This window comes from Cydia strobilella, chromosome 26 (genome assembly GCF_947568885.1).
Source record: "Cydia strobilella chromosome 26, ilCydStro3.1, whole genome shotgun sequence".
In the NCBI taxonomy this organism is placed as follows: Eukaryota; Metazoa; Arthropoda; class Insecta; order Lepidoptera; family Tortricidae; genus Cydia; species Cydia strobilella.
Genome location: NC_086066.1, coordinates 5,939,340 through 5,955,850, shown reverse-complemented (window position 1 = coordinate 5,955,850; position 16,511 = coordinate 5,939,340). Strand labels below are relative to the sequence as shown.

General features: G+C 36.9%; 1 protein-coding gene across 1 annotated transcript in view; it reads right to left on the bottom strand.

The window, feature by feature from the left end:
• The window catches only part of LOC134753290 (endoribonuclease Dcr-1), an 88,620-nt gene that overhangs the window by 58,574 nt on the left and 13,535 nt on the right, over nt 1-16,511 (bottom strand). The window contains exons 7-15 of the mRNA XM_063689136.1: nt 16,067-16,207; nt 13,679-13,797; nt 12,225-13,063; nt 11,433-11,554; nt 10,536-10,640; nt 7,468-7,594; nt 5,592-6,124; nt 2,154-2,307; nt 316-421 (exon numbers count right to left, since the gene is read on the bottom strand). Coding sequence (XP_063545206.1) covers nt 316-421; nt 2,154-2,307; nt 5,592-6,124; nt 7,468-7,594; nt 10,536-10,640; nt 11,433-11,554; nt 12,225-13,063; nt 13,679-13,797; nt 16,067-16,207 — 2,246 coding nt within the window. The remainder of the gene's footprint in view (nt 1-315; nt 422-2,153; nt 2,308-5,591; nt 6,125-7,467; nt 7,595-10,535; nt 10,641-11,432; nt 11,555-12,224; nt 13,064-13,678; nt 13,798-16,066; nt 16,208-16,511) is intronic.

Here is a 16,511-nt window from a genome sequence, read left to right as displayed (position 1 = left end):
CCCTCCAGGTCCCATTAATTTTTTCCACACTGTATAATAAATGCACTGGGTTGGGCAAACTATGGCCATTGCTTGTTTTAGGTCGAAATAGGTAATTTCAGTTACCTATTTCGATCTATTTCGTGGTATAACATATGATATGTTTTTTTTTTAAATAAGTACCTTTAATAATAGTTTAGTTATATAGTTTACTAATCCTATCTTTATATTTAGTTAAGATAATCACTAGCAATATTCTATGGACTTTAATAGTTCGAAATAAAGATTTTTATTATTATTATTATAATAGCCAGAAACGCGGTAAAATGTGATTACCTATAGGCATAAGATGTTCGTCCAGCTCCCCAGACTTGTGTAGTATCCTACAAGCTTGCAACGCCGCCATTCTTCGCGCCAGCACTCGTGTCGGCATTGGGTGACCCTATAACAAGAACAAATATTGGAGCATTCCACGAAACTGTCTACCGATGTCCCGTACAAACGGGAATTTTCTGAAAATTTGCTGGTACAATAGTATCCTTTTCTATGACAAATGGTCAAAAGTATGCACAGAAAAATAGTCGCCTGCTTTAAATGCCGAAAAAAAAGTAGCAACACAGGAAATAAAATGTGGTATTTTCTATAAAAAGGGACCTTATTGTCGATGGCGCTTACGCCATTATAAACGATGCTCCGATATAAATACAATGCCGCGCGACGCTGTGCGGCGTAAGCGCCATCGACAATAAGGTCCCTTTTCATAGAAAATGCCCCAAATGAGTCTGTACTGTACGGGACAGCCCGTGGAATGCTCCTATTAAAGCGACGCACGATAATAGCGATTAGATCGAGATTAGCAGTGGCGGATTTGCCCTAAGACCCCGTTGGCCCGGACCTGAGCGGCCAGATATTTGGCGGCAGTCTATAATATAGACTTAAACCGAATTAAATATATTAAAAAATATATTAAATATTATTTAATATATTTAATTCGGATAACAAGATCCATACAATACAATAATTAACAATTAATGATTACATTACACTATTAATAATACAATAGCTAATTAATTTAAAGCATTGTCAAATCACAACATAAAAACCGGCCAAGTGCGAGTCGGACTCGCGCACCGAGGGTCCCGTACTTTTTAGTATTTGTTGTTATAGCGGCAACAGAAATACATCATCTGTGAAAATTTCAACTGTCTAGCTATCACGGTTCAAGAGATACAGCCTGGTGACAGACAGACAGACGGCCAGACGGACAGCGGAGTCTTAGTAATAGGGTCCCGTTTTTACCCTTTGGGTACGGAACCCTAAAAATCATATATCACTAATAAGAACAAAACAAAAATGAAATATAAACTAGATAAAATGTCCGGTACTAAACTATATGGTGCTGAAAAAGGGGCGGATAGTACTTACTACGGGGCCTAGGGTGGCTAAGACTGCAAATCCGCCACTGGATTAAGCGATACTGACCACGATGTTGTACTTGACGGGGCAGTTGAGCGGCAGTCGCAGAGTGCACACCCACGCTGGCTGCACGCCCGAGGCAGTCCGTATGTGGACTCGTTCGGTGCGATATGAGGGGGCGAGGCGAATGTAGTAATTATAGCGAAACGCACCAATATAGCGATTCAAGCGATACTGACCACGATGTTGTACTTGACGGGGCAGTTGAGCGGCAGTCGTAGAGTGCACACCCACGCTGGCTGCACGCCCGAGGCAGTCCGTAAGTGGACTCGTTCGGTGCGGTATGAGGTGGCGAGACGAATGTAGTAATTATAGCGAAACGCACTAATATAGCGATTCAAGCGATACTGACCACGATGTTGTACTTGACGGGGCAGTTGAGCGGCAGTCGTAGAGTGCACACCCACGCTGGCTGCACGCCCGAGGCAGTCCGTATGTGGACTCGTTCGGTGCGATATGAGGGGGCGAGGCGAATGTAGTAATTATAGCGAAACGCACCAATATAGCGATTCAAGCGATACTGACCACGATGTTGTACTTGACGGGGCAGTTGAGCGGCAGTCGTAGAGTGCACACCCAGGCTGGCTGCACGCCCGAAGCAGTCCGCATGTGGACTCGTTCGGTGCGGTATGAGGTGGCGAGGCGAATGTAGTAATTATAGCGAAACGCACTAATATAGCGATTAAAGCGATACTGACCACGATGTTGTACTTGACGGGGCAGTTGAGCGGCAGTCGTAGAGTGCACACCCAGGCTGGCTGCACGCCCGAGGCAGTCCGTATGTGGACTCGTTCGGTGCGATATGAGGGGGCGAGGCGAGTGAATGTGTCGGAGGGGAGTTTGCCACAGTATCTAAAAAAGATTGGGTTGGGTTGAGATGAGGAAACGATGAGGATTACTGCGCTCAAAATAACCTCTTTTTAAATAATGACAAATGTTCCGTAATCACATTTACACGAAAAAAACAGCCCATATTACACAATTATACGTTATGCGGAGGCACTTTAACTCGGAGGGATAGTATACGCGATCTGGGTGTAATAATGGATACAAAATTAACCTTTAATCTTCATATCGATAATATCCTAAATAAAGCATATAAACAGTTAGGCTTTATTCTTCGCGTTGCAAAACCCTTTCGAAGACCCCTGACGTATAAATTACTTTATAATAGCTATGTCAGAAGTCGCTTAGAATTTGCTTCTGTAGTATGGAACCCCTGTCATGATGTACACAGAAACAGAATAGAAAGATTACAAAAAATATTCATAAAGGCTCTTGAATTCCGAACAGGTAGAAATTACAAAAGTTACGCCACCTCCTTAGCCAGATACAATCTTGAATCTCTTTCCTTACGACGCTCCTGTACCGATTTAATTTTCTTATTCAAAATTTTAAATAATTTAGTAGATGCCCCTGAACTTTTGCAAAATATAGATTTACGCGTACCCCGCAGAACAGAACGTAGTTGTCGCAATAAAATGTTATTTAGCATCAAAAGCAGCAGAACTAAACATGCGCAGCACTCATACATTAAACGCACATGTAGGTTGTACAATGAAAAGTGCCAAAACGTGGACATATTTAGCAGCTCATTGAGATTGTTTAAGAAATTAGCTTATTCGTTTTTGAAATAAAAATACCCGATTGCAAAATTAAGATTTCATCATATATCTCGTCACACATGTGGTGCGGCATGAAGTGGTAGAAATTAAATAAAATTAAACAAAAAAAAAAAAATCTCCGTACTAAATTATTGCCAGCTTCTTCTTATTAATTTTCTGCAATTTCTTGTCGGACTATATGTACAATATGCATGTATTGTTTGTCATTTGTACTTAGTAACAAGTTTTTATTAATAGTCGTTTACATATAGGAAACTATAGGTCTATTGCCAGAAAAATGTTACTTTAAATACTCATCTGTTTTATAAGACTGTTTGTTTCTTAATAAATAATAAATAAAAAAATAAAAAGGAAATTACTAACCTTAATTATACGGTTTAACTCGCGTATTTTTAGTCACATATAATTAGCTTAGTGTTAGTATGACTCACGACCAAGGGCCTGACACTCTTTGATAGAGAAAGATAGTCTAATAGGGTATTTGACAACATTAAAAATATATAACGAATTGCTGTCATCCTGAAAGATAATAAACTAATAAAGTATATTTCACTATATTTGAATGTAAATTATGTTTAGTTTTTGGAATATAAACGAAAGAAAATTTAATATTTTTTGAAATTTCATCAGGGACGTGAACGCTCTGTGATTGGTGAACGCTCGGATGACGTCACACGCGGGTAAACATTCTTGATTGCCTTGAGTGTTTTAACTGTTTTATTTGTATTTAGTTAATTTTAGTTATTGTTCCACAGTTTTCTGATATATTCCGATTTATCCGTATATCTAGTAGCACAATATTCATAAGAATCTCAAAATGGAGCCGAAATATGTGAAAGCTGATGGCGGCAACCTACCAGACATAGACGCATTAATGATTGCACTTTTCTTTAAAGATAACCCGGATTACTATGCTGCGGAACTTAGAAATGTAAAAACAGCTGTGTACGTAGAAATTGTTTATTTACGAACATTTCGATTTCGATGATACGAATACGACGACGATATATATATATATATATATATATATATATATAGAATACGATGACGAGAATAGTATCTCCATACTGCACTTTAGTTTGAAAGAAAAAGTATGCTACTAACTACCTACTAACGCTGAAAGAGCTATGTTATGAGGTTATGTAGTAATACCTAGATCTTGTTTCGTTAAATACAACAAAATCCGCTGCTTTAACTACCATATTTATTTACTGTTAAATATTACTTACATCGAAGGGGTCTTCACACATAAAAACATTTGTATGCGCTAAAATGCTCTTTGGGTCTCTTCGCGCTAGTTTTAACCACATTTTTCTTTTTTTGGGATTCGTTGGAACGGAAACAAACAATTTATCTGGATTTTTATAGTCGTACTTGAACATTGCGGCACTATACACTATTTATATACCATTTTACAGTGAAATAATCAATTCAATGCACATAAACCATAAGATTTACTAAGGTCATTGACTGAGTTTACTCGCGTGTGACGTCACACGTGTCACGTGATTAGCCCCTTTGCAAAAACAGCGTTTAAGGCGCGTTCAAAATAAATAAACTTTAACATTCTTTTTTTTATATTTAATACAGGTAATTTCACGGAAATATCAATGTAGTGTAATTATTAAGTCATAAACAATCAATTAAAACCATTTTCAAAAAATAGTCAAATAGCCTATTGCGATTCCTATAAGAGGAAAGAGAAAATAGTGCCATGCTTTGTCCTTATCACCGACCGGGTTTTTTTTTCATGGTCGGGTTATGGCAGCATAGGTAGGAGGCGATGGCGAAATACCGAAATTTATAAGAGTGAAAGAGAAAAAGGATTATGCTGCCATACATTTACCTGTCAATACATGAATATGTCGTTCTCTTACCCCTGGTCGCTCGGTTTCATGTCTATAACTACTATACTATGTCTATGCTCACAACAGTTTAAATTCGAATAAATTCACAATTACACAGTTCAGAACAAATACACAGTTTAGCATAACAATGCTAATCAAAACCAATTCAAATAAAATTTTAATTTTTAACAAGCAGAAACGTCTGCGATCGATGCTATTAAGCTAAGAATAAATTTAAAAGTGGAAAAATTACTGCCTTGGGTGAGACTTGAACTCACGGCCTTTGGATAGATACTCCAGTCCAGTTGGGTGAGTAATTTTTCCACTTTTAAATTTATTCTAAGCTTAATAACATCGTTCGCAGAAGTTTCTTCTTGTTAAAAATTAACTTAGAAAAAAATCAGCTGAATAAAAAATTTACTTACAACTAGGGAACAAATAAAATTATTTTATTTAATAACGTAATTAACAAACCACTAGCAGAGTCGGTAGGGACGTAGGGACCCTGCCTAATGCCTACGACCCACAGTTTGTAATAAATAAAATACATTTATTTATTACAAACAATATCAAAGTTTTATTTATTTATTGAGCTTACTGTCGGTCAATTTCTGTAAAATTTGTTACATAATTTTATTTTTTATTTATTTTATAATTAACTCACCTATTTATCAAAGCTATAGCGGAACTAAGATCCACACTAGCAATATCCTCTTTCTTGACCTCCTCACTACAACACTCTTTATCCACACTACTCCTCTTTTTACATTTGTTACACTCCAAATTTAGTTCACTGTTCCCACTAGTCCTATTTTCACTAATTTTCGATTCTACACTATCTTCTATCGAATTTTCTTTTAAATTGACATTTGATTCGTTTTCGTCATTATTTTTAATAAAATTACTATCTTCAGTTATTTGACTAATTATCTCTATAGCTGCTTCTTTCTTGCTCTTGACTAGATATTCTTCATTTTGATTTTCAATATCTTTACTAGTTACATCATAATATTTATCATTATTTTTCTTAACTGAATCATTTTCTTTAATATTAACATCGACTTTTTCTGTATCTCCTTTTTCTACGTTGACCGAGGGGGAGTAAGGAATCACGAGCGCAGTGAAGGCATCTGCGTGATCTTCTTCTTGTTGTGGCGGCTCGTCCTGGATTCCGCAGCCGCATTTGCGGCTTATGATCTAGAAAAAAGTCTTAAATTAAATCTAAGATTTTTTTTAAGTTATATTTTAACTAATATTTAACCACGAAGCACTTAACAGCCATGCCATAATTTTATGATGTTTACTAGCAGTTCAACTTTACCAATAGTGCTTAGCGAGATTAACTGCACGAGTTAGAGTTACTATGTATATATATATATATAACTTCTAAACTAAGCAGCGGCTACCAAAATACACATTCGTTCTTAATTTCACTAAACTATATCTTATAGTTTCCGCATAAAACGGCTATGACATACGGACAGACAGATGGACATTATGAAAGTATACGGGGTTTAATGCCATTTTGGTTACGGAATCCTAAAATAACACTAGACCCTACTTTTAGTCTTGTGTTCCTGCCGGTGAGTAAGGTTGCCAGACCTCTACGAGGGTGCGGAGTGTTAGGGTCGGCAACGCGCATGTAACTCCTCTGGAGTTGCAGGCGTTGGAGAGTGCTTAAGGCCGTTCCATCGGTTTGCCGCTGTCACTGTCACATTACGCAAGAAAGAACGGGAAAGATCATGCGCGCCAAGTGTCAATTTTGATCGAATTTTGTAGATTTTTATTTATTTTAAAAACGTTACCTTGCAATATGGAAATTCGAAAGCTATGAAATTACTATTTAAGTTATGATTGTTTTTTCTTCTTTTTTTGTTTATAGTATCACATAATAAATAACCGAGTAAAGTTGGATTAAAAGTCCGAGTTAGAGGTTACTTTGGGAATTAATTGTATCGAGCGAAATGTCATTATTCGTGTATCGGAAGCTATGTTGTTAAAGATAATATAGTCAAGAACTACATATATTTTTTCACGCATACGAATATCAAAATAATGAAAATAAAAATACAATTTTTTTTATTTTCATGTCCCTGCATGTTTTCCTCATAATATAATATTGTCTCTCTTCTTAAAATATGTTAATGTTAATTAAGTAATCATCACTTTTCTATTGCAAAGTGCAAATTGCTCTTATTCTCTTAATATTTTAATAATTGTTAAATAATTGTAAAATTTTATTTATTAATAGCTTAAGTCTAAATGTCCTACTGTACCTATAGTATGTCCTAAGATACTGGTATAAGCTGTGGTTACCTATAATTGGACAAACATCTAACCTCAATGTTATGTAACCTACAGATTGTTTTTTCATGATGTATTGTCTGTTGGTGATCCCAAATAAATAAATAAAAATAAAAATCAACGCCTCTTAGAAAAGATGATCATATAAGGAGATTTTTCGCCTTCTGGCTCAGGGAACCGCCTTAACATCAGGTGGGCCTCGTGCTTGTTAGCCACCGACGTAGTATATGTAGTACCTGGTCCAGCTCCCGGTAGACCGCGACGTGCTGCAGCAGCTCCCGCGCGCGCCCCGCGCCGGCGAGCAGCGCGCACGATGCGCGCGGTGCGCGTGCGCGCGCGCGACACAACCCATGGGACCGATACCTAAACATAACACTTTCTATCTTTATATTTTAATTATTTAATTAATTAATTAATTAATTCAAAAGTCAAAGACGCCTAGTCTTACTAAGATGGCATATAGTCGAGAAATTCGGACGGGCACCGCCGTGGCGGGATGGCCTAGGGGTTCATGGCGTTAGCCGCGATAGCTAAAGACGCCGGTTCGAATCCGGCCTTCACCACTGGAGGTCTTCGTCACTTTTTCTTTAATATATGACATCTATTACAGTTTTTAATTAATTCAATTTAGTTATTTAAGACAACACTGGCCCATAATGGTTAGTAACAATTAAGATTAAAAACTAGGTGTTAGTGGAACAAAAAAGAGAAAGCGACGAAACAAAAACAGACAGCAATAAACATTCTAACAACTATCACCTAATAGCGGTTATGACACACTCAAAATGCCGCATTATAGGTGGGTCGTATCGGCCCGCAACAGTAGCCAGGACGGGGTTGGGGTTTTAACTTTTTTTTTTGTGATATTCAGCAAACGAGCAGACGAGCCGCCTGATGGGAAGCAGTCATCGTCGCCCATGGACGTAAGCAACACTAACTTTTAGGATTTTTATTAATCGGTAACATACATGACATTCGAATTCCAAGATTAGTATCTCGATTTAAGGTCCAAATTTGATTGCACCATCGCAAAGTTCCCTTCTGAAATTTGATTACTAAATTACGGCATTGTATACGAATGCAAAAACGTATCATAAAACCGGTAAGATTGATACAGCTTGCAAAAGGATTAACCACATTATACAAAAGAATGTATGTATGTATGTATGTATGTAAACACTTTATTGTACATAAGACAGATTACAAACACAATAAAAGAACATAAATATATACAATGTACAAAGGCGGACTTATCCCTATAAGGGATCTCTTCCAGTCAACCTTTGAGCAATTGAGAATGAAACAATAAACAGATCAAGATAGACAAACGAACACTATGAACAGAAAGTAAATTATGGTTCAATTATTACAAACGTAAATAATTAAAACCTGTAATCTAGAATATAAAATAAACATATATATACAATACATATCCATATAAACACAAATATATACCCATAAATACATATATATATACATATATATATATATATATTATCACAACTAAATAAATAATCTTAGTACTCAACTAAGAAATGTATGTTAGTGAACTAGTAGCGTCCGAATTTACATAAAATAGAATAGAATAAAATTTATTCGCGACGCTTTTAAACAACAATTTTTTTTAATACAAAAACATGTCACAAAAACGGTTTAAAACGTCACTGAAAAGGTTACCACTCAGCTTAGTGTCAAGGTACCTTTTGAATACCTTAACGCTGATCTTCTTGGATATATATGATATACATCAGTATATCATTTAAAAAACTTCTAAAAGAACACTATTTAAAATCTCTTTCTTAGTCTTGGTCCTTTCACTTACACATATATATTTTTCTATTTGTTCACGCTACCTGGTCGTTATTCTTCTCTTGCTTGAATTCTCATTATGTATTTATGTATTTTGTGTAGGTTTATGTAGTGTATTATTGTTGCTTAAATAATATATGTAGTTTATGTAGTTTATTTTTCATTGTTTGTTATTTATACTTAGGTATTTGATTTGTAAATTTTACACCTTTGTTATTTTGCACTGCCCATTAACTTATTTCTAGCCACTGAATCGCTATCTGAAGGTTGTCTGGAAGAGATCGCTTTTTAGCGATAAGTCCGCCTGTTGTTACCTACTCACTTATGTCCTGTCATTGTTTGTAACATGTATTTTTCTTTGTAGTGCACAATAAAGTATTTTATTATTATTATTATTATTCTCTTTATTTATCTTTCATCTTAGGCTAGGTTTTTATAATATGGATATAAAAGTAAAATACAAAAACACTTATAAAACATTACAAAAAATATATAAACACATTATAAAAAACCTAACCTAGGGTACCGCCGGCAGCGGGGCAAGGCCCAAGCTGCCGGTGGTCAGGGCCGCAGAGAGAGGAACCGGCGGACTATTATTATTATTATTATTATTATATCAGTATACGATAACAGATACCGATCCAAAATATTGTCAGATTCGTACAACTATTAACTACTCAAAAGCCTATCAAAACCGAAGCAACAAAGTTATAAAAAACTCACGAGGCCAGAACGTCCTATCGTCGCACCAGATTGCACGGCGGCAGGTCGATGCCCTACAGCTGACGTAGCCAGCAGCAGTATACAGTGCAGTTATATTAGGAAAGTACTCACGAGGCCGGGATGTCCCATCGCAGCACCAGATTGCACGGCGGCAGATCGATGCCCTACAGCTGACGTAGCCAGCAGCAGTATACAGTTACATTAGGAAAGTACTCACGAGGCCGGGATGTCCCATCGCAGCACCAGATTGCACGGCGGCAGATCGATGCCCTACAGCTGACGTTGCCAGCAGCAGTATACAGTGCAGTTATATTAGGAAAGTACTCACGAGGCCGGGATGTCCCATAGCAGGACCAGATTGCACGGCGGCAGATCGATGCCCTACAGCTGACGTAGCCAGCAGCAGTATACAGTGCAGTTATATTAGGAAAGTACTCACGAGGCCGGGATGTCCCATCGCAGCACCAGATTGCACGGCGGCAGATCGATGCCCTACAGCTGACGTAGCCAGCAGCAGTATACAGTGCAGTTATATTAGGAAAGTACTCACGAGGCCGGGATGTCCCATCGCAGCACCAGATTGCACGGCGGCAGGTCGATGCCCTACAGCTGACGTAGCCAGCAGCAGTATACAGTGCAGTTATATTAGGAAAGTACTCACGAGGCCGGGATGTCCCATCGCAGCACCAGATTGCACGGCGGCAGATCGATGCCCTACAGCTGACGTAGCCAGCAGCAGTATACAGTGCAGTTATATTAGGAAAGTACTCACGAGGCCGGGATGTCCCATCGCAGCACCAGATTGCACCGCGGCAGGTCGATGCCCTCCTCTAGAGCTGACGTCGCCAGCAGCAGGTTACAGTCGTGCATACGAAACCTGAGAAATAAATCGTTTTTAGATACCGTATTTTGGTTTAAAAATTTATTTCTTTATTGCACCATGGTAATTACAAGATGTTAAAAACATGTAAAAAGTATCTCATGGACCCGGAACGGGTATGGCAGGTAAAACTTGAAACTAGGACTAGTGCTAATATAAATATTAAATTAATAAAAATTATAATTATAATTATAATTTTAGTAAGTGGAATGGAGCGAATCACACATACGCGTCACACACAAATAAAAAAGTTTTGTGAAAAAAATGAACTTAAAATGTGCTGATAGTTTAATGCCTAGCAACAGTAGCAAGTTGTTTTGGTGTCCCTCTACAGTTGAATAACTCATGTATGCCATGACGCTAACACACCGGGGAGGCACCTTTTTTAGTGTGTGTGTTTTTGTAAATTTGAAAGCTAACACACCGGGAAGGCACCTTTTTTTTTTTGATTTCATGATATATTTCAATAGGAAACTTAACGTCGGTCGGAGTGTTTTAGTAAAGGATTGATGTTCGATCCAGCTCACCGCTGAAAGAAGAAACTATACAAGCCCTGTATATATATATTATTTAAGTGTTAAATACTAGATTTAAAGACACAAACATAATGGTTTATACACTAGCGATTTCGGAAGAGCGGGGTTTTCTGTCACAAGCATATCTAATGCTTAAAAGAAGATCCCATCCCATGCTGTAAACTACTTGTAAGGAACCAATAAACATTTTTTCATTTTCATTTTCATTTCATTTTCATATATATGTACTCTAAAATTAATCAAATATACTTACTTTTTCAGTGCGTCCTCGCGTGCACGCGCATGTCTCTTCAGCTCCGCGGTATCCGCAGCGCCACCACACGCTACATACTGCGCGCTCACACCGGACAGACGGGGTTCGAACCGGGACAAATCCTGCAAGTCACAACGAAATTGTTAGCGAGTTACACATTTCACAGTTGTATAGTTTGTCCCTGCTGTGATTTATTTAACTAAGCTCCGCGGTGTCCACGGCACTGATAAAGCAATATACTGCGCGGTTCACCGGGCAGACGGGGCTCGAAACGAGATAGATCCAGCGATACACGCTCTAGCCTATACAAGTTACAATGGACTTGTTGGTGACACATTTTGCAGTGGTATGGTTTGTCCCTAGTGTGGGTTTGTTAAATTAGCAAATCTTACGAATTATTTTGTACTAATTTTACATAGATGGGTCTCCAGACCTCTGGTTTACCAGACAGACAATTTGAGCTATGTGTGAGCTAGAAGGTCGTGTATACATATTGTTGGCACTTTGTCCGTGTTGAACTTTAACAACGATTTACAACTAATATTACAAGCAGAAGTTGAAAATAGAGTTCCGGGTAATACGGTTATAATATTAGCTAAAAATTGTTGAGCTTTAGCCTTTACGTTTGTCGCGACATCTATTGTCGAGTAGCAGTACTGATAATTCCGTTACTTGACGCTAGATGTCGACTACGAAAATAATAGTCGTTTTGGTAACAAAACTGATGTATGGAGTTAGCACTCTATGCTTACTTATTTCTCTACAAGTAAATTTAAAACCTGCAGTACTCACCACAACAATGAGAAACATAATCTTCGCCATGATAGGTTCATTCATGAACACGATGCCACACAACGCATCAGGGTTCATCTGGGCCTGCTGGTTCCGTATCACGTTCCTTTGGACCCTGCCCCGACCCCGGACCCTGTGCATCCGCCTAGGGAACAGGAGCGACCAGGGGTCCGTAAGACCCATTTCAGTTTTAACTTCGGCTGTATCAGTTTTTGTGTTAGATTCTTCTTTGTTTACATCAAGTTTATTTAAATCTATACTTAAATCGTGTATTTCTTTTAAGTTAGCTTCGTAAGTGTTGACTTTATCCTCTATTTTATTGCTTAGTCCTACAAAATCGCATTTTTCTATATCGTCTAGCATCTTTTTCGTCAAATTTTCACTATCATTCTCATTTTCTACGTCAATTATATTAGTATTTTTTTTATTATCATTCTGCTTTTCTACGTCTTCGTCACTATTTGTAGTGGTGAAGCCATTTAAAGTAACTGTATTAATATCATCTTTAGTCACATTATCTGTCTTTTCACTTCGATTTTCATTATTTATTTCTTTTTTATCAGTTATAGCTTTTTCATGAGTTTTATCATTTTCACTGTCATTATATTCAAATTGAGCTAGTATTTCAATAAATCTGAGTACTTTTGGTGTGGAAAAAGTAGTAATTCTATCTAACTCAGAGTATTTAGAGAACATTAGATCAGCGTAGCACCGGATTTTGACTAACACTGTAGTACATAGACAGAGTAACAGGAAATGCCTTTCGTATGGAACTTTGATTTTTAGTTTTTCTAATTTAGTTAGCAGAGAAAATGCTGCTTTGTCTGCGCCGTATGGACCTGTAAAAAAATATTAGTTTATGCGATTTTATCATAACTTTATTGTAGATTAAGTCATAGCAAATTCGTATAAAATTATGCCAAGAAAATATTTACTAGTTGAAATCGTAACAAAGCCGTGTATAATTTAAAATGCCAGCAGTTCTAAAAATAAACTAATGTTAAGCGGATAAAAAAACCAAAAAAAAATGAGAAAAAACAAAGGTTGTCTGGAAGAGATTGCTATTTAGCGATAAGACCGCGTGATGTCTGTCTATCATTTTAATCAATTGTTTTTCCTGAAGCCGTTTCTTTTACGGAGCGTACAGGGCGCCTGCTACAGAAAGATTTGCGCGCTTCTTACATACAGGGCGCCTGCACTAAGATGTGCTAATATAGAGTATTCTATTCTATACTAAATATACAATACAATATATTTATTTATAATTTTATTAAAAAATAACAATCTCAATACAATACAATACAAATACTTTTTATTGCACACCTTATTATAAAAGAAAATAAAAGCAAGAAAACAGCAACACAAGTAAAGTTAAACAACAGGCGGTCTTATCGCAAAAAAGCGATCTAAATATATTACGTTTTACTAAAAGCCTTGCGCTTAAAAAAGCTTACCCAGCTCGTCCAAAACGTAGAGAAACTGTTTGATAACCAGCTTAGGGTCAATTGTTGGGTTCGGAATATTCATGAACTCCTCATACAAATCTTCGCCATAGATCTCCGTGGGATCGTATCTGTCAAGAAATAATCACTTTTGAAACAAAGTAGCCACACTAGGTACAAATCATATAACTGCGAAATGCGTAACTAATGGCGACCCATAGACATAGTATAGTAGATATAGACATGAAACCGAGCGACTAGGGTATGGATGGTATAGAAAGGATGCCAATCTCTTATGGCAGAATTGTTGCAAAAGTGACCGCTTTCAGCTTTAAATAATAGTTCCTAATCTCTCCGGTGGCGCTAGTTAGGCTCTGGGACATGAGTATAACATGAACCATATAAGGCAACAAATAACCCGAACAAATTACGTAGGTTGTTTTTGGTAGTATTTTGGTGTATGGTGGCGCCGCCTAATTACTGTTTTTTGATGAACACTTTTCATACATAGAGATTTGGCTCCTTTATATAGTCTCCATGGACCAGGGGTAAGAGAAAAACATATTCATGTATTGACAGGTTAATGTATGGCAGCATAATCCTTTTTCTCTTTCACTCTTATAAATTTCGGTATTTCGCCATCGCCTCCTACCTATGCTGCCATAACCCGACCATGAAAAAAAACCCGGTAGGTGATAAGGACAAAGCACGGCACTATTTTCTCTTTCCTCTTATAGGAATCGCAATAAGACTATCTTATAATTCATAATTCATTTATTTCATTTATTGCTTATTATCATGTGGTACAAAACAGATGTTACATTAGGGTACGTTCACACATGAACCCTGTTAGGGCACAGCAAGTATTTCTTAAAACTAAACTATAACTAGGTACATAAATTAAAATTAACGCATTTATATCAATAACGCATATATATTATTTTATACTTATTTTATAATTACTTATTATTTTATTATAATTTTTATTTTATTTTATTATAATCAATTATGTACTTATTTGGGTACTATTTCAATAGGTACATATAAGTATTGATTTATCTTATCTTTATTACACAATTTGTTGTTAAATACATTCCCACAGTAGCATTAATAAGTTTGCATTAAATATATTTAATTTAATTTACCATTCATTCAATATATAATATTATAAGTAGATGTATTTAATTTAAATGTAATGTAGATTATCATTTTAGGTATTTTTATATAATTTAAATTATTATTATTTTATTTGGGCAAAGATTCATCATTCAGGTACTCGTCTATGGAATAATAGCATTTTTTGAGAAGCAAATTTTTTAGTTCCCTCTTGAACACATTGTCTTCGATTTCGTTTATAATTTTTTCGGGAAGTTTGTTTGCTACAAGTATGCATCGGTAATAAGGGCCTTTTTTAAACATTTCTAATTTTGTTGGGGGTAGTTGTATTTCAATTTTATTATTTTGCCTTCTTTGCGAGTTAACAATCTTTCTCTATCAACGAGTGTCAGGCCCTTGTGGCGACCTTATGAGGATATTTGGCGTTGTCAAACCGCTGTACAGTTGAGTCGCTCGCGGTACAATAGTCGTGGGGTTTTTAAGCTCTAAGGCCTATTTCTCAAAAGCTACAACTTGTAATACAAGCGGAGGTCACTTTTTGACAGCTTCTGTTAGAAAGGGACTTCTACTTGTATTACAAGCTACAAGCTTTTGAAAAACGGGCCCCTAGTCAGCCTTCTTTAGGGAGCGTGCGTGAACTGTAGGGGGCAGCACCTGCTTAACGTAAAGTGTCAATGTCAAGTTTATGTTTCCGATTTAGGCCACATAGAATAGAATCAAATTTTATTCGTAAGCACAAACAAACAGGATATTACATAATATAAAAGAAAACATAAAATAATATTAAAGTGCCACGAAATGGCATCATCTCAGCATGTTGCTGGTGGCTTCCAGCCCTGATCTTCCGATGAGACCATCAGGTGAGAAGAACCACGGAAGGTAACAGACAAGAAGAAAAGACATAAAATAACATACAATGAACAAATCCATACTAATAATATAAATGCGAAAGTCTGTCTGTCTGTCTGTCTTTCTGTCTGTGTGTTCCCTCTTCACACTTAAACAGCTGAATCGATTTAGATGAAATTTGGCATAGAGATAGGTTGAGTCCCTGAGAAGGACATAGGATAGTTTTTATCCCAAAAATCATCCCTTAAGAAAGTAAAAAGCGGGGTGGAATTGAGATAATAAATGAAGTGCCTGCTAATTTGTGTGCATAATATGCTCAAATTGAATGATTGCTGTTACCAAGTCCACGCAGACGAAGTCGCGGGCAAAAGATAGTATTTAATTAAGAATCCATCCATATAGTTATTCTAGATCGTTGCTGATGGCCTGGCTCACCTGTGTTCCTCTAAGAACTCTGTCACATCGTTGACGGCGTTTCTCATGAAGGTCTCCAACTCCTCATAGTCGCTACAGACGGGACGGCTTAAGGCGTATTCCACTATCAGCTCTTTGGGCTTACAGGGGGCGCCAGTGAACCTAAACAACAATCAAATTAGTTAATTTTTAACAAGCAGAAACGTCTGCGATCGATGCTATTAAGCTTAGAATAAATTTAAAAGTGGAAAAATTACTGCCTTGGGTGAGACTTGAACCAGAGGCCGTGAGTTCAAGTCTCACCCAAGGCAGTAATTTTTTCACTTTTAAATTTATTCTAAGCTTAATCAAATTAGTTGTCTATATCTAAAATAACTGAACCTATAACAAAAGTAAGATCAGTTGGCTATGTATACACGGTGGCTAAAAAATAAGTGCATTCCCGTTTCCAGGGTGGTTTTGAGAT